This window comes from Antechinus flavipes, chromosome 3 (genome assembly GCF_016432865.1).
Source record: "Antechinus flavipes isolate AdamAnt ecotype Samford, QLD, Australia chromosome 3, AdamAnt_v2, whole genome shotgun sequence".
In the NCBI taxonomy this organism is placed as follows: Eukaryota; Metazoa; Chordata; class Mammalia; order Dasyuromorphia; family Dasyuridae; genus Antechinus; species Antechinus flavipes.
Genome location: NC_067400.1, coordinates 318,504,109 through 318,523,644, shown reverse-complemented (window position 1 = coordinate 318,523,644; position 19,536 = coordinate 318,504,109). Strand labels below are relative to the sequence as shown.

The 19,536-nt window shown below is 36.8% G+C and overlaps 1 protein-coding gene across 1 annotated transcript in view; it reads right to left on the bottom strand.

Moving 5' to 3' along the window:
* PDIA5 (protein disulfide isomerase family A member 5) overlaps nucleotides 1–19,536 on the bottom strand; it is a 170,611-nt gene that overhangs the window by 55,478 nt on the left and 95,597 nt on the right. Inside the window, exons 8-10 of the mRNA XM_051985419.1 lie at nucleotides 18,361–18,428; nucleotides 3,329–3,420; nucleotides 3,124–3,195 (exon numbers count right to left, since the gene is read on the bottom strand). Of these exons, the coding sequence (XP_051841379.1) occupies nucleotides 3,124–3,195; nucleotides 3,329–3,420; nucleotides 18,361–18,428 (232 nt within the window). The remainder of the gene's footprint in view (nucleotides 1–3,123; nucleotides 3,196–3,328; nucleotides 3,421–18,360; nucleotides 18,429–19,536) is intronic.

The window sequence follows — 19,536 nt, the reverse complement described above, 5'->3', positions numbered from 1 at the left end:
GTCCAGCCAACTGGTATTTATTCAGATGCAGCAGGACGGCATAGCACAGAACAGGAGGCCTGGCACCGAGAAGACCAGGGTTCAGATCCAGCTCCGGACATTTATGGGGGATGACTTTGAGGAAACCATTTAACTTGTTTGCCACAGTTTCCTCAACTGCTGAATGGGAATCATAATAGCCCCTATCTCCCATGTTATGGGAATCAAATGAAATATTAGGTTTTTGGGAGGTTTTTAAGTGCTCAGCACAATGCTTGGTCTATAAATTTTAGCTCTCATCCTCATCAAACGTCGTGGCAGCCACTTTACTAAGTGCAGGGGATACAGAAAAAGAAGGGCAAGAATAATACATGCCATCAAGAAGTTAACAAATGGAAGAGACAAAATACAAACAACTATATACATACAAGATATGTACAGGGTAACTGGGAAGTAATCTCAGAAGAAGGTGCTGGTGGGGAGGATGGAAGAAGTGGACTAGAAAAGGCTTCCTGCATAAAGTAGGATCTGAAGTAAGTGAGTCTTAAAGGAAATCAGGAAGTAGAGATGAAAAGGGAAAACATTCAGGCCATGGGGGTCATCCAGTTCAAAACTTGTTAAAGTGTGGGTTGCAACCCCATATGGGGTCACATAACTGTATGTGTGGGTCATGAAAAATTTGGCAACAGTAAAAGATTTCTGAATGCTCTATACTTGCAGTATCAAATATTTTGCCAAGATTCAATTCTTGATGTAAAAATACACAAGAGATAATATCTCATTAGTATGCAAACTTGCTTTTGTCTTTAATAAAGGGTAAAATTATATGTATACCATGTTTTAAAATAATTCCTTTATGATTTAGTATCAGTAACTATTCAATGTATATACCTATTTTACATACCTATTTATTCAGGGTCATGCACAAATTTCTTGGGCAAAATGGAGTTGTGAGTGGAAAAAGTTTAAGAAGCCCTGAACTAGTACACAAGAACAGAGCTAAGAGAGAGAACTCCATGTTCAAGAATGGCAAGAAGATCAGTGTCAATGGATTTAAGAGTGTATGGAAAGGAATAAAATGTAAAAAGATTGGAAAAGGCAGAAAGGGGCCAGATTGTGAAGGACTTTAAAAGCCCTTAACAAAACCCAGGATTTTACGTTTGACACTAAAGGCAAGAGACAGCCACTAGTGTTTGTTGAGTAGATAAGTGAAATGCTTAAACATAGACATTAATACTGAATGGACTAGAGATCATCTAATTCAACTGGGCCAATCAAGACAATGTACCTTGACCAAAATTATGGAGCAAACTACGAGTAGCATGATAACTAAAGTATTCATCTCCATTATACCATGCTGACTCCTATAACAAATAGTTTTTCATATCTGAAACAGAGCATTTCCCTTTCTTCATTCCCCACATGAAAGCATTCACTGATTCCTATCAAGTCTTCCTTTTCAATGGAATTGTATTCTTTAGTATTCATTCTTTTCCATTGTTAGGTATACATCTTTAGGACCTATAAATCCTCATCTGCTCTTTCTCTGATTATTGCATCAGCATTCCCCTGACTAATCTGTCCTACATTCTCCTACCAGATCAAGCTTCCTAATTTACTTATTAAATCAAATAATTCTACCTCTCAACAACCTCAAATAGCTCCTATTTCCAAAGAAGAAACTCCAAATTTCTTAGCATGAGAGTAAAACTGTTTGACCTGAGATAGCCCTGTAAAGTTATGTAAAATCACCAAAAAATGTATATACAAACCCAAATGGTTTTGCATCCTCTGGAGACAGGATTCTCTTAGACTCAGGCATAAAATGAGTCTTCATAAAATGTCTCCTTTAATATACAAATCCAATTGGTCCTGCATAAGTGCTTGGAGAAAGTCTGACAGGATGTTAATTCTTAGATTCATGCATAAAATGGATCTTCAGAAAAACGTCTCTTTGCAGATCACTTCTCTCTTGAGAATGAAATGCCCACCAAGAAAGTGTCTCTTGGTGTTTTCTTTAACAATAAAAGCTTTTTACCATAGCCTTTGGGCTGTAAACTCACACCTCGGAGAACAAGGAAACCTCACCCCCTTCCTGCCTAACCTCTTCTTTGGTATCCTTGCCCTCATCAGCATGACATCCATGAATCTTCATACTCTAGCCCCGGTCAATCCATCTGATATTTTAAATAACCCCACCACACTCTAGCCTTGAGCAAGGATGATCTCTCTACTGCTTCTTAAAAACACTACTCTTCATTTTAACTTTTCTTGAGCAATTTTCTCTCGTCAGAAATGTGCTTCCTTCTCCCTTCCTAATCTAATTTTTATGTACAGAAAAGTAACTATAATAAAGGTCAAATATTTGATATATACCACAGGCATGACACAGACAAATAATATAAAAATTAAAAGATGGAGAGATCACTTCTATCCAGGGTGATCAAAGAAAACTGTATGGTAGAATGAATTATATGGAAGAGATATGAACTGGGCATTAAAGGATGGATGGGGAATGGAATGACCAAAAGCACAGGGGTAACCTTGAAATGCTATGATATGGACATGTAAATGTATTAGCCCTTCAATTAGATGCAAGGACTGTGCCAGTCTTAGCATCTCTACTAAACTTATCACAGTGATTTACATACAGTAGGTACTTAGCAAAGGGAAGAATAAAGTAAAAGAAGGCCTTTCAAGTTTGGCAACAGAAAAGAAAGATTTCTTTTTTCAGGATATTAGGGACATATATGAAGACTTCAAAAAATAACTGATTTAAGAGAATTGGCAAGATTAGCTAGGCCACCACCCTACCTCTTTCTAGGTTCTCAATACAAATATACTGACACTCTACTCAAGTATGGTACAGACCAGTGGGGACAACTATAACCCTACTAGATTCTTTACCCAAATAAAACTTAGACCATCTGTTATACCTAAATGAATCAAAGAACCCAGCATTGTCCAGAGAACCCCAATCTGAAAAAATTTTAAGGGCAGATCTTCCCCATCACCTCCATTACCCACTTCCCCCCCCCCCCCTTACTGTTCCTCCTAAGCAAAAGAACATTATGAGGCAGAGCAACGTAGATGCCCTCCCTCTGATAACTACATTTACATATTCCTTGAAGTGCAAAGACTTACTTCTTCATCCATTCCACAATGTCCTTGGCTGTGGACCTATAGTTTTCATACTGGAACAGAAACTTCCCTTTCCTGTGGAATGTGGAGAGACAAAAGGGGGCTCAGCTCAAGAATTGGGCTAGGGAATATTGAAGAGGGAAATAAAGGGAGTAAGTGCCACTGGGGAAGAGGAATGGCACTTAAGACTAGGAGGCTGGGGACTTACTCAAAATAGCAGATGGTGGGGTAGCCACGGACATCATACTCTTCCTTGATGTGTTCAAATTCAGAGGAGTAGACATTCATCCCAGCCAGCACCTGGGAGAACAAGGAAGGAATGGACTTGTCTGCCCTCTGCCCCAATATATCCCATATCTTGTCCCAGAGCCTCTAATTGGGGCTAGTAATGCCTCAAAATGGGAGAAAGAATTTCCAAAGTCTCCTCAGACAGATGTGGGAGTGCTGAGTATCCCAGCAGCAATGGGATGAAAAAAAGGGAACTCATTTAGTATTAGACATTGACTAAGATAACTAAGAGCTGTCTTAAAGGGATCCTAAAAAAAATAAATATCAGGAACTGCTTATGCCCATGCCCCTGCACTCCTTTTTTTATTCACAATATGTTTGCCTTCCCCTACTCATGAATAAATCATTAATAAAGGGGGAAAAAATCTAGTTTATTAGTTTACATTTGTTCCTGTGTGGGCAGGAAAGATGACCGAGGCAGAATGTTTTCCCAATTATCAAATTCAATTTGACTTTTGACATGATATTGTGGTTTTTCCATTTATTTCCCTTCTTCCCCATTATTACCACTAGATTTTTGTCTAAATCTTGAATGTAAGTGCCTGTCCTTGGCTCATTTGTCTTCAACTGCCCATATCTAGATCACACCCATGACTTTTCACTTCATTGCTTTTGAATATTCCCCAATGACAATGATTATTGATTCATGACTCTTGATACCCACTTATTCCTTCTGTATTTTATTTCATACCTGTTTCCTGTCTCACATTTATAACCTGTTGCAGCCTAAGATGTAGGTCCCAATAAATCTAGGTAAATATAGATGTAGAGAAGAGGATTTACCAACTTCGTTACTAATGGACAATAGGAGTATATATGTAAAGCATGGAGGAAAATGGGCAAAAATGAATAGAATGAATGGGTTGAAAACTACAATGTCAAAGGGACTGTCCTCATAAATGAGATTACTGGTTCACTAAAGTATTAGAATATTATACTAAAGGCATTGTCTGTGGCAGAAACAAGCAAAATTTAGAATTTCCTCAAAATTTAGTTTTCCTATTCCTTTTCTTGTGTAATAGGAAACTTCTTGTGTATGGTCCAGCTCCCAGAAAGAATATTTTTCAATAAAGGGAGATAGACAGTGAAACTATGGAATAGAAATATGTGGCACAGAAGAGCAAGACTGTAAGAGTGAGAGGGGTGAAGAACTTCATAGCAATGTGGGTAGGAATGTTGCAGAAATATGTAAAGGGGATATGCAGAGTCTTGATGAAGAAAAAGAAAATCTAAATGGCTTTATGTGAATTTCCATTGCATTGTGATATAACTCAGGAACTGCAACAGATGTTAAATGGCACTAGAATCCCATTGGAAATCTAAATCTTCATAACTAACTTTTCCCTCTTTAGAAATACTAGTCAATATTGTCAACTGTATATTTTTTGCTATCTATTCTGGCTTACTATAGACCACCTATCTATCAAGAGTTCAGGCAAATCTGTAATAGAACTTATCAAAGAATTCTGTAGTCCTCAAAGTCATTCTGGTCTTCTTGGTAATTGGTTCAGAAACCTATTTCAGTGACAGCTGTCTGGAAGTGTTTTTTTTTTTTTTTTTAATGTCTACCTTGTTTCTCCCCTTTTCAATCCATCCTACACAACAATGTCAGATTAATCTTCCTAAAATGCTATTTTTAATTATCATCACTTACTAAAAATAAAAGATGAATCAACTTACAAGACATATTCTAAAGTACAAAAGACTAACTGGGAGAATTCAATCCTCTTTATACTCTTGACTCTAATCTATTTTCTAGCCTTATTTCTCAGTACAGATAATATATAATCATATATAATGATGCCTCAACCAACATCCTTTTACAATAACATGGTTAACACATTATAACAAAATCCACTGTTCCTTTGTCCTAGATAGTGGTCATTGCCTCCCCCTCTCCTTCCATTGTCTCCATCCTTCACAGAATTTCAGGATGGAAAAAGACCTCCGTAACCATCTAGTCCAACCCACACTTGAAAAAGAATCCCAATTAGAACATAATTGATGAGTGCTCACTTAAACTTTGCTTAAAGACTTTCAACTAGAGGAAACTCACTACTTCCTGAGGCAGTCTAATTCATTTTGTATCATTCTAATTTTAAGGAAGAATTTCCTTACATCAATCAAGCTGAAATTTGCCTTCCTAAAACTTGCACTTAATTGTTCCTAGTTCTGTTAAATGGAGCCTGAGTAAATTTAACCCCATTTCACATGATAGACTTTCAAGTGTTTGAGATGATTAGATGTCCTATTCTCTCATCTCTGACTTTTTCCTTCTCCAGGTTAAATATTTCTAATTCTTTCAACTGATCCTCATTTAAGGTGGACTTGGGGACCTTAATTATTTTGATTGCCTTCCAAAGGATATTCTCCAACTTATCATCAAAAGTGAACACAATAGCTCAGATGGACTGAGAAACACAGAGAGGGTCTATCATGTCTATATTTCTAAAAGCTATTCCTCTTTTAATACAGTCTGAGATTGAATGATTGAACGTAGGTGCCTGCACACCTCCCAAATACTTGGCTCATTTGTCCTCACTGCCCATCTAGATCACACCTATGACTTTTTTGACTTTATTGTTTTTGAATACTCCCCATAGACAATGATTACTGATTCATGATTCTTGACACCCACTTATTCTTTCTGTACTTTATTCCCTACCTGTTTTCTATTAGCTGTCATGGTAACAGTTAATTTACATTGAGCTTTAAGTCTACCCATACCTCCACAGTCCCTTTAGATATTGCTAACTATGCCTTCATTATCTTGTCTTAATGAAACTGCTTTTGAGTCCCAGGGTAAGATTTTACATTTACATTTATTAAATGTTACCTTATATCTAGCCTGATGTTCTAGCTTGTCAAGATTTTTTTTTTTGACTTTATCATCTGCTGTATTAACTATCTCTTCTAGCTTTGCATCATCAGGAAATTTGAGAATGCCACTTATATTTTTAACCAAATCACAGAAATTTTAAACAAAGCCAAGTGCAGATTCCTTGGAGCACCTTGTCTCACATCTCCTTCCAAGCTGGCATCTAAAGATTAATTATTAATCTTTTGAGTTTGACCATTCAACCAGTTCCAAATCTATCTCAATGGTCTACCATCTAACTCCCATCTTTTTATTTTCTCCACAATAAGAGCAAGGGATAATTTAACAGTGTTAAAACATAAGTAAACTGTTATTATGATTGTGTCTGACTCTTCATGACCTCCTCTGGGGTTTTCTTGGCAATGATACTGCAGTGATTTGCCATTTCCTTCTACAGCTCATTTTACAGACAAGAAAACTGAGGCAAACAGAGCTAAGTGACTTAACCAGGGTCATACAGTTAGTAAATGTCTGAGGATGGGTCTTGAATTCAATCTTCTTGACTCCAGTGCTGAAGATCTATCCACTGTTGTCCTTAGGTAAACCATATAACATTATCATGACCTATTCATTTAGTAATCCTGGCCAAAAAGTTAGTTTGAGGTCATCAGTTCTTTATGAAGCTATGATAGTTCTTTGTGATTACCGTGTTGTTGTTTTTTTTTTTTTTTCCTTTTCTTTCCTAGATATTTGTTAACCAGCTTTTAAAAAATAAATTCTAAATATTTCCAGCAAATTGAAATCAAGCTTACTGGAAGGGAATCTGTCTACTTCCCTTTTTTTGATGATTGCACAACATCTGCCTTCTCCAACCTTCCAGTGCTGCTACTATTCTTTATTGGCTTTCAAGTAACAATGACTATGGCTCGGCAATAATTGTCAGCTCCTTCAGTACCCAAAGATAGAGTTCATCTGGATCTTGAGTCATGAATTCATTATAGGAAGTTAAGAAATTCTTTTTGTGGGGTGTAGTTCAGGTGTTCAGTGTTTGACTCTTTGTGACCATACTGTTCATAGATTTTTTTTTTTTTTGACAAAGATACTAGAATGGTTTGCCATTTCCTTTTCCAGTGGATTAAGGTAAGTGACTTATGCAGGGTCACACAGTTAGTGAGTACCTGAGACCAGATCTAAACTCAGGAAAATGGGTCTTCCATATGCCTCCAAGTGTTTTTTTTTTTTTTAAACACTATCACCTTATCTATCTTGGGCTTCAAATCTCTACAACCAGTTTTTGCTTTTTTTTTAAAGGCCATTTTTATTGCCAGAGAAAATAGAAAAAATAGGCAGTTTCTCCTTCCTCTTTGTTGTTAGTCATCACCATCTAACCCACCCTGAAAAGCAGTCCTATTTTTTTTCTTTAATCCTTTCTCCCAATATAGCTAAAACAAGGATTCCTTTTTAATTGTCCTCTCCTCACCAGCTTGAACTCATGCTGAGCTTCAGCACTCCTGACACTATTCTGGCAGTACCATGCCACCCTTTTTATTCAAAGCATTTCCTGCCTTTGTTTCCTTCTCCTAAGCAGATCTTTAAAAAACAAACAAAAAAACCTAAATAGGTTGGTGAGATTGCTCTGAATTCACATTGGTTTCTTTATACATCTCCCTGGTTTTCTAAGTTATTGAAATTGTTTCTCTTTGTACCTTCAGACTTTTCCTTCTTGAGGGTTGCCATATGGCCTGGACTAGCCTTTGTCCATAAAACATCACATATCACTCTTCCCAAATCTGCTCTTCTCAAACTGAGGATGCATGTAAAAATACATATGGCTTTCCTCTCCTTAGGTATAGGTTTGTTTGGAGTGGTCAACTAATGCTCAGCATCAAGAATCCCTCCCTCTTTGCTCTTCTAAATTCTGAAAAATGAAATTGTTATTGAAGTCAATGTTAGTAGATACTCTGCTTTTTGCCAAGAGATTTGTCAGTAAGACAAAGCTTGGGCACATTCTGGCAGATGTCTGGATAACTGAAATCTGCCATCACTTTTAAATCATCCCTCTTTGCAAGTCTTATGGTATGTTTTCCAAACTCATCTACTTCTTTCTATTCTAGTTTTCTTTTCTTCCCTTCCTTCTAAACCTTGTCCCTTCAAGTTTGTTTCTATTTATCTGTACCACGTGAAACATTTCACCTAATTTCATGGTTTTTTTTGTTTTTTGTTTTTTGTTTTTTGAGGACGAATTCAAAATACTCTGCTACCTATGTAGGCTATAGCTGTTCCACTCTAAATGATTTTTCTTCTCCATCCAAACTGTTTGTACTCTATATGTGAGAAACTGTAGAGCTTCTTATTTTTTTTCTTTTGTTTTGTCAGGGATCCCTTTAACAGTGATGAATCAGCCTATTGGCCCTTTTTCAGAAAATGTTTTTTAAATGCCCAAAATACATAGGATTGTAAAGGAAACCAATTATATGGAAATACAACTATTATCACAGACTTCAGATTAAGAACTCTTTTAGTGTAGAGAGTACTGAGTACTGAGTAAGAGTAAGAGTTTAGACTACATGACTTCCAGGTGGCTTCTAATCCTTATGATTCTATCTTCTTACAGAGTCAAGACACAGTAGGAACAATAAGGGATGTGGAGTTGGAATGAGTGACCTTGAGCAACTCATAATTTGTCAGGGTCTTTTCATCTGTAAAATGATGGGAGTGGACTATATCAAGTGTTCTTAGCTTGGGGGTTACTTGAATTTGTTTTCTAAAAACATTTTTGATAATTATATTTCAAGATAATTGATTTTTCATTATCATTTTATTTTATGCAATTACAAACATTCTGACAAGGCCCTATAGGCTTTAGCCAAAGAGATTGTCCATCACACCCTAAAATGTTAAGGGCTCTTGGACTAGATCTCAGTTAGGGAGCATTCCTGCTCATAATTCTATATTCACCAAACATGTCTTGTGCTCTCTTGCCTCTTTTCTCATGTTGCTTCCCTTGCATGAAATGTTCTTCTCTCATCCTTGCCAAATCTTACTCATACTACAAGGTTCTGTTCTTCTCCTTCCACTTACTGCCCTGAAATTTCTTCAAAATATTCTCTGAATGATTCTTCATTTGACAAATATTTGTTGAGAAATTATTGTGTGCTACTATTGGGTAAGCTGTGAAGAAATCAAGACTTGGTCCTGAGCCTAAAGGAATTTAACAGTATGGTGGCAACGGAGGTAAGACAAAGGGACACATAAGTTATGACATAGCATCATAAGATGGTACAAAGTATTCTTGATATTTAAAGGAAAGAAGCAAATATTGGTTTTATAAAGGGAAGAACATTTTATGCATAGGATAGCACTGATATATAGGAGTTTGGTAGAAAAGAGAGGGAAGTGCAGAGACAAAAAAATGAGATTTGTTAAGGGAACAGCATAGTCCAGTTTGCATGCCACACAAAGTATATGCAGGATGCAAAGTTGCAAAAAAGCCTTGAACGACAGGTTCAAGAAGTGGGGGCATTAATCTGTATGCAACAGAGAGCCGCTGAAAGTTTTTGAGCCAGGGAACAGAATAATCAATGTCATGGCTAAAGAAGATTAATCTGGAGGCAGCATGCAGTATGGATTGGAGGGAAGAAGCCAGAAGCAGAAAGAACAGTGAGAAAGCTGTTACACTGATTCCGAATTAAGGTAACAAGCAAGGATAGTGAAAATAAAATAGAAAGAGAGGTACAGATTTGAGAGATACTGCAAAGGAAGACATTAAAGTGTGGGTGACTAATGAAGTATAGCAATGAAAAGAGAGAAGAAAGAAAACAAAAATCCTGACGTTTCAACCCTCAGTGCCTAGGAAAACAAGGATGCTCCTGCCAAAATAGGGGTGAGGAAAAAGGAGCCATTCTGGGGTGGCCAGATATGGAAATCTGACCAGCCTAGAGCAGCAAATGGCATTCACCATCTCAAATAAATTTTGAGGTGCTGGTGGGATACCCAAGTGAAAATGTCCAGTAGGGATTAGAAATGTGAGCCTTCTGGAATTAAATATTTAGGAAAATATCCACAATAGAAGCCAAAGCTAAAAACGCAGGGGTAGAGGAGAAGAACACGGATAAACAGCCCACAGAGGAATAAAGTAGGATTACGGACAAAATGTTGGAAAACATCTGTCTATAAGAGGTAGGAAGAATATATTTTACTTAAGTAAAGTGTTTTACATTTATCCACACTGGTAATTCTTAAACCATGCATATCATGGTTTCATAAATTATGCACATCATAACTGAATGTTTTGTGGCAAAATCATTTACTCAAACACAGCAGTGAGACTGTTTATTGTTAATTCTGAGGGGATGTAATGACTAAATTTGGAATGCTTTTTCCATCCTGTAGCTTAGTGTTTATATGCAAGTCATTCTCCAATTTTGCATTTCTCCATCCTCTTGACAAAATGGTAAATAAGACCCAGTTTTAGGATGTGGAATTATTTCCATTTTGTAGGATATCTGACCCCAAATTTGTAATTGCTGTCAAATAAACATCCATTTTCAAATGCTACTAAGATGTTCAAATACATACTTATATAAAAGAAATGTGGTAGAAGCATTAGAAAATATCTGGTGGCTATGAGAACCACAATTAATAAAGTATCAAAGTACAAGTGACTCTTTCCAGCTCTTGATCCACAACTCCTCCTCCTCTAACTGCCTTTTCTGCAGCACCAGCAGTATTAAAAGGGTTAGCAAACCAACCTCCTTAAATAATCAAATTCTGCAACCAATTCACCACATGGAAAATTTTCATTTACAGACTAGATGAAATCTGAAGATGAGGAAAAATTTGATCAAGCTCTTTTCAAAAGCTGCTTCTTCTAGACTGACAAGAAGTTTAAAACTTTTGAGATCTTTATATTCTTTATCTAGCAAATGCTCTGAACAAGTTCCTTTTGAATTGGGAATATGCATGGGTAACAGATCTATGCAAAAGGAATGAGCGAAGCAATGTTCTGAAGCCCTTAGAGATGAAGGGGCAAATGTGCTGGAAAGACAGTCCAAGAAGAGGAATCAGTACTTCACAGAAGCACTAAAATAGGAGAAACATGTATCTAGGGCACAGATCAGCCATAAAACATGGGAAATCTTATAAAAGAGAGTGAACAATTAAATATTCACTTTGCTAATAGGCAATTCAGAAGGTATGAAAGTAAAAAGGGGAGAGAAGATAATAGATAAATATCCAAATATTAAAGTAACAAGATGGCCATTGTGATTTCAACTTGCCTATTAATGATGTTAGCTATGCGCCAAAAGATTTACAGAATAGCAAAAATGTCCATATGGCTAACTGTCCAGGAAGTATCAGAACAAGGGGTTCAATCAAGGCAAAGAAGGCCAGATAGTCACTAGGCATGAGAATAGACTAGACCCAGACCTTGTCAACAAAGAGCTACAGGTCTAACATCAGGAGATATTTTAGAAAGTAACTATGTACAGATATTTGAGGTCAAATATAAAAAGTAGGTCAGGAAAACAAATAGGCAGGTAATGGCTTAAAAATCAGGCCAGCCATAGGCAAGAAGTAAAGAAATCTAAGTAGACCAGAAGCTGGGATCAGGAAATAAAAAATATGCTCTCAAGGGTCAGGAACCCATTCATGAAGACTGTTTTTTAAAAATAAAGGGAAAAATAAATAAATAAATAAATGAAGATAAAGGGAAGGGGAGACCAGAGATCAGAAAATTGGATTTAAAAAATTGGGGAACAAAGGAGCTTGAACCTAGAAAAGGAATTGGGGGCAGCTAGGTAGCACAGTAGATAAAGCACCAGCCCTGAAGTCAGGAGGACCTGAGTTCAAATGTCACCCCAGACACTTAACACTTCCTAGTTGTGTGCCCTGGGCAAGATGCTTACCCTCAATTGCCTCAGCAAAAAAAAAAAAGAAAAAAAAAAGAAAGAAAGAAAAGGAATCTGGCTACCAAGTATGGGACACTATCCACTAGCCCCAGACGAGACTCTAATAAAGAGTTATATGAATCAGGATCTCTTTGTACAAAAGAAGTCCTCAAAAGAAATTCATTTCTAAAATTCATTTGGAAAGTGACACATGGTAGCTAAGTTTTTAGCTATAATTCACAAAAGTTTATTTAAGCCATAAAATACAGCAGTATTTCTACAGGAAAAGAAATTCAGAACTCTAATTTGGAAACTCATAGAATACATCTCTGCTCTGTCTCCCAATGTTGTAGAAAAAAATCCCCCCTCCCAGCCATTTTTATTGACTCTGCTGTCTATTCCTCTTAAAAAGCAACGGGAATAGGGACACCTCTAGTTCCAAGCTACTGGTGGTAGTTATTATGGACTGGAACTAGAGCTTGGGCCACAGCAGAGAAAGAGCAGGAAAATGAGACCTGTGGGAGGAAGCTACAGGCAGTCCCTACCTCCTGCCACTGCAAATTCCCAGGGACACTTTAGTAAAACTGGTACCTAGCATTTGTACACAATAGGAAAGCACTGAAAATTGTTCTCCCTGTTACATTACCATCCACAGGCTTAATACTGACATGCTTCAGAAAGCAGAATTTCCTGTGTATAAAAATATGTACAGTTGTAAAAAGTCACATTTAAAAGTGCCCTTTATTATCCTCCAATTGGGGAATGACTAAACATTATGGTATGTGGATATAATGGGATACATTATATTGTATCATGATAAATTACTAAATGGAAAGAACTGGAAAGGAAATTGTAAAGAACTCCAATGAACTGATGTGCAGTAAAGTAAGAAAAATGACAATACATTATAGAGAATTTTTGAAGGATTTTTAACCACTGTCAATGCAAGATGACTATCCAGGGAAGTAAAGATCAAACACGCTGCTTAATGAACTTTAAAAAGGCAGACAAACATAATACGTTTAGGCGTGGCCAATGTGGGGATTAGTTTTGTTGGACTGGGTTTGTTTATGATAAGGGTTTTCATTTTTTTCTATTGTTCACTAAGGGAAAAGGAGACCACAGAGAAAGGAACAGATTTTAAAGACACATGGAAAAAAATGATTCTATTTTTAAAAGCGTTCAACATGGAGGATATGGTATGAGATTGTGATGGGATGCTGTTGTAAGAAATGATAAGCATGAGGGTTTCAGAAAACTCTGGGAAGACTTAAATGAATTAATGCAAAGTAAAGTAAGTAAAATTAGGAAAATACTGTGTACTGTGTACAATATTGTAAAAATGAACAACCATGACTTAGATACTCTGATCAAGACAATGATCCAAGACAGACCTGAAGGACTCTTGATGAAACAATGCTATTCATCTCTAGAGAGGTGATAAACTCTGAGTGAAAACTAAAACATACTTTTTCATTTTCTTATTCTTGTTTTGCTTTTGTGCTTTCTTTTGTAGCACTGCTTATATAGAAATATATTTTTATAATTGATATCATATTGCTTTGTCTTCTCAATGGTAAGAAAATGAAAGGAGGGGGAGAATTTGGGTCTCAAAATTTAAAAGAAAATGTCAAGTATAAAAATAAAACAAACAAAAAATTCCTTTGTGATACCCTGCCAACACCATGTCCTGGACTACTGCCTACCTTGCTTAGTCTTAGTTCTAGCTTTGTTCTTTTTCCCAAATCGTTGCCCATTTTGCTCCTTTCCTTTTCTTCTCTTTTTGGCCTGGTGCTTCCCTTTTTACGTTAAAGCTTGGATCTTCTAACTAGAATTTCTGGCTTTTCCTGGCCCACCCAGTCTCTTAGCTTATAACAAGCACACAGTCCTTGGGGCTCTCAGTACAAATAAAAACAAGGAAGCTACAAAAGGTTTAAGTGTTCAAAGTCTCACAGGATTCCATAAAAGGCAAATGATAGGCTTGATATTTTCAAACTATAGCCACATTCTTATCTTTACTCTTGAGGGCAGCCCTACTTCTTAATGTAGGTGATGCTGCTGGGTCCTCCTTTTGTAATAAGGCTGCCTTTAATGGCTCTCCCATCTCCCTTATCTTTTTACTTAATCTGTGTGGTATAACCACAGTGCTAAACACATAATAAACTCTTAGCAATGCTCACTGACTGACTGAAAAACAAAAGAACTGATAGAAATGTATTAATAGTCTAGTTACACAGAGAGCTACAGGAACACTGACCTGTACTTCAGAAAAACACTTAAATTTCTGTTTAAGCATCATTTCTTCCCAACATCAGGGTACTAAGGAGGTAGGACCAGGGCTTAGGGACACGAGGTATACTATTAGAAAGACTGGAGAATATAAAGAAACAGAGCAGGGAGCTGACCCTTTCTTCAAGGCCACTCGGGACCCTAGAAGACTCCATTAAGAAGAGAGTATTAGAAGTTAAGAATGAGTTCCAAGCAGTGACAGGTCTGCAGCTTCAAAAGTGAAAGGGAGGTGTGAGGAGAGGTGAAGTGCAGAGGAAGGAAAGGAGAGTCACCTGCAAAGACAGGCAGGTGTTAAGCACTTGGCTGAAGTGAGAGGTAAATAAATCACCTACGTGTACTTCCTGCTCAGAGAGCAGAGTGCTCAGGCCTGAGTCAGCAGATGAAGCTCAATTGACTGGAAGAGGAAAATGAAAGGGTGACAAATAGGACAGTTACACCAAGAAGATACAAGTCATGTAAATACTAATAAAGTTGCTGACTTCCAGAAGCAATTAGAGAGTGAAAAGAATCAAGAGAGATACAAATTCTGTGATAAATTGCAGCTAATAAGAAATATCCTTTGAGAGTTACTAAAAAACAAAACTATTTGAGAGAAAATAATAGGAGAGGTTGTTTAAAAGCATCAAAACCTCAACAAGAACATCTTCTGGGTTCAACCAAATAACTTGCTGTGACTGAAGTTTCTAATAGAGGCAACTTAATCAGGTGCTGGACCTAAAGCCCTTCTTTGTGAGACATCTTTCCCAAATGGCTTCCCAGAACATCAACTACTTTCAATAGGTTCATTGTATTTCCACATACAAGTAGAGAAATAAGGAGCAACTTGACTAAGATGGGATGAGCTCTGAATTCACCCAATTCATTGCTATCAATTTCTTGGATCCTTTATTCAGAAAGCAGATAGCTCTGCTATCTGACTGGATTGCAAAACACTTACAGAATACAGAGCACTTTTAGATGTCCCATCTTGTAATGTACCCTGGCACTCTGCCAAATATATTATTATTCTTTTAACATGACAGCAGCACGAGACAGCTTCTGATTATTCTTGCTATGATTCCTCCATTTATTATTGTAGCATATGAAAGAGACTAATCTATTGTTTAAAATTCTCAAACCAAATTAAGAAATAACCTAACATAAGAAAGAGTAAGAGAAGCCTATCTCAATTAAAATAAGGCTGCAGTTTCCACGAGTACCTGAAGATGATAAGAAGGGACAAAAACTGTTATTAGGTGTACATAATGTTCCACCCAGCAAAACGTTGAACGCAGCGAGATCTTGGTTTGTTTGGGTTTTGGGGAGAAGGGGAGGAGGGAAGAATGGATTCTCATTTCTTATGGCTTTTTCTGAAAATAAGTGTTTATTATGAAGGACACTAGACTCAGAGAACCCAAGTATTTTTTTTTTTTTTTGGTCAATTAAATTGATGACTCCACCTCTGTTCTCCAGTATGCCTGCTTTTCATATGCCAGGAATATCAAAACCAAAAATCTGAAATGCCAAATTGCTTAAAATTTTGGAGCTTATAGGTCCATTTATAACAAGTTTTACATTTTAAAAATTAAGTTACCAACTATAAGACTCTGAGCAAGTCATGCTACTTCCCAAGGAGTGTTTTTTCATCTATAAAATGAAAGACTGGACAATATAGCTGCTAAAATCCCTTCCAATATTAAAACCTAGGCATTAAATATTCAAAGGGTTTTCATGAAAGGGTAATGATTAGTTGTTAATTAACACTGGGGGAAAACAAGAGGAAATAGGCTCATAAGAAGAGGAAACACTGGGGCAAAACAAGAGGAAATAGCTCCTCAGCTCATAGGAAAGATATAAAGAAAAACTTAACCAAACACAGAGAGAAATTCTTAGAATGACCTACAAATTTGGCTATTTCTTGATGTTTCTTTTTAATTCGTCCCAAATGTAGGCCTTTCTCAAAGTTTAATCCTTGGACCTAATTTTCTTTTTTTACTGCTCTGCCCAGGAGAGCTTATTCTTTCTCATAGTTCTAGTTATCATCTCAATGAGAATAGTTCCCAAATGAACATTTTCAGTCTTGAGTTTTCATCCATACTATAATATCATGTTTTAATCAAATACCCAACCTTTTACTCAAACTCAATATCCTCTCCCAAAGTACCTCCCTCCCCTTCTGCCTAATGTTTCCCCCCCACACAATGAAACCATTATTCTCCCAGTCAACCAGATATGAAACTTCAATAATGCTTCGCTCCTTCTCTATCATCTCTACTGCCTATCCTTGAGTCCTATCAATTCTTCAGAATATTTCTTAGATCCATTGCTTCCTTTCGACTTTTATTGTTGACATTCTAGTTCAAGACCTTTCAGCTTCCTTCTTAAACTAGTACCACTACCACTTAACTGAACTGTTTGTCTCAGCCTCCAATCCAAGATTCAGGAAGAAAAAATTTCCTAAGGCACTACACAAAATGACCTGACTTTTCCCCCATGGTTATGTGTAACCCATGCTCCAGGCCAAAATAGGTTTTTGCCTGTTCTCTAAACAGATCAGACTCCATGATTAGGCTCATGCTTCTTATCCAGTTTATTTCCCTTAATGATCACATTTTAAGTCTTCTTTCTATTCCTCAATCTCTCAACCACAGCAATCTATGGTTCAAAAAAAAAAAAAAAAAAGACAGTTAACTCTATTTTAATGAAAAAACTAAGATCATTCAACATGAGCACTCTCAACTTCCTTCTTTCACTCTGAAAATCTCACTATCATCACTAATTTTTGACTTCCCTTTGGTAACAAAAGAAGAGATCTCTCTAATGGTCAATAAGGGTAATCCTTCTACTTTTGCTTTTGATTAAATTTCTCTTCCATTTTCTCTAGGATCCTACTCCATTCATCATCTCTCTTTTATCTTCCAATTTTGACTCTACATGGGCTCTTTCCCATCTATTTATAAACATGCTCTGCTCTCTGCACTCATTCTATTTAATTAGCCTTATCTTTTCACTATCAAAATTTTGGTAGAAGTGGTCTACACCTGATGCCTTCAGTTCCATAGTATCCATTTCTTCCTCAATCCTCTGCAATCTGTTTTGACCTCTTACCACTCCACCAATGACCCAATGACTTACCAAGTCACCAATGACCTAATTTTCAAGCCCAGTAGCTTTTTCTCAGTCCTCATCCTGATCAATCTCTACATAGTAAGCTGACTGTTGACTACTCCATCCATTCTGGAAATGCTCTTTTTTCTTTAGCTTCACCACATTTTCTTGTTTTTTACTCCCACTTCTTTGATTGTTCTTTCTCCTTTACTGACTTTAGGACTTAATTTCTAAAAATGAACATTCCCCCAGCTTTTGACTTTGGTCTCTCTCTTTTTATTTCTATCCTTTTTTTGCAGGCTATCTTATTTACTCCTACAACTTCAACTATCATCCTTATGCAGATGACTTCATGATCCTAATCTTAGATGGGTACTGCCCTGTCCCTTCTATTCTCATTGATTCTCTGATTACTTGCTCCGGATGTTGAAATGTTCTTGTGAGTGATTCCCCCATTGTGCCTTTATCATCTTTCTGTCTGAATGATCTACTCTGCAGATAATTCCTGACCAGCTTGTAGACTATCTGTATTTTCTTCCCTATCTGCTCATGTTACCCTTTTTTGGATTACAGTATATTCTTCCAATCTCCAGGTTATATACCAGCCTGCCACTGACTCCTCAGAATGTCTTTTCTTTGCAGAACTGAGAGATCTCTCACATCATACAACATATTTAGCCCAGCATTACACAAAGTATACAAAGGCCCTTCTCTTCTATTCAGCAGATCCAGGAACTTTAGGGACTGAGTCACTGATTCTATTTCTTAAAATGTCTCTTTCCCCCTTTCTCTGTTCATATACCATTCCCTCCCCCAACTTTCAGTAAAGACTTGTACCCCATGCCCAGCAAAGAGCATCTCACTTACATGGGTGCCTTTTAGTTCTGTGGCTGCCTGTTGGAAAGATGGCATCATCCGCTTACACATGGCACACCCTACAACACAATCAAGAGAAAAGTCAAATATTGTTATCCAGCACCTGAGGTTATCTTCAACCCTTTCTTCTATACTCTAATATCATAAGATCATAGTTGGGGGATTTTATATAGTTAGACCATAATTTACATATTAGATATTAAGATATATCACCTAGTTCAACCCTCTCCATTTTACCAGTGAGCAAACTGAGAATCAGAGATAAATTTGCTCAAGTTTGAAGAAGTCACTAAATGGAAAGATAGATAGAAAGAATTTTTATTAAGCTCCTCTTCCATGCCAAGCATAATATCTAATTGGACCCTCCCAACAACCCTGTATTATTATCCCCATCTCCAGACACTAAACAATAAGTATTAGCAGTCTACTATGTGCCCAACACAACACAGATATCTGGAGTCATAATTTCACCCATGTATTGAACCATCCAGGAGGAAACTCTAATAAAGGATAATAATAATACTTTCTCTGTTCCTTATAGTTTCAGAGTTGCCAAAGGCAATTAAAGATCCAGTGATTTGACTAGGGTCACACAATAGTATATGTCAATGGGCAGGTTTTAAACTCAGGTCTTTCTGACCATGAAGCCAGCTCTATTTCCAGTATGCCATGCTATTAGATGATGTACGGCATATTCCTTTCCTTCAAGTCACTTACAATCTAATTGGACTGACAGAGCTAACACTCATTAGAAAATAAAGATTAAATTGTTAGCTTTATGTGTTACTGATATTCAGAGATTCATCTTAACTTGTTAGAAAAACAAGTTAAAAACAAGATTTACTACAACACTAAATTATATTGAATGACTTTAATTCTATACCACGCTCCCTAAACTGTCCAGTCAATTCATGGCCCAATGAACATTTCGGGAAATGCACACTTATCATCACTATAAACTTAAATCCAATGTCATTAGGAAGGAAAACATGGCATTAAAAATCAAATAATATAATTTAGAATAACAAGAATTAGGATTTTCTCTACCATTAACAAAAAAAAAAAAAAAGTTTTTTAAATCATACACAGAGAATGGTCCTGAGAAGGGACATCATTCAAAGAATAGAGAATTGGACATCATGATTCTGAGATTTACCCTTGGCTGCT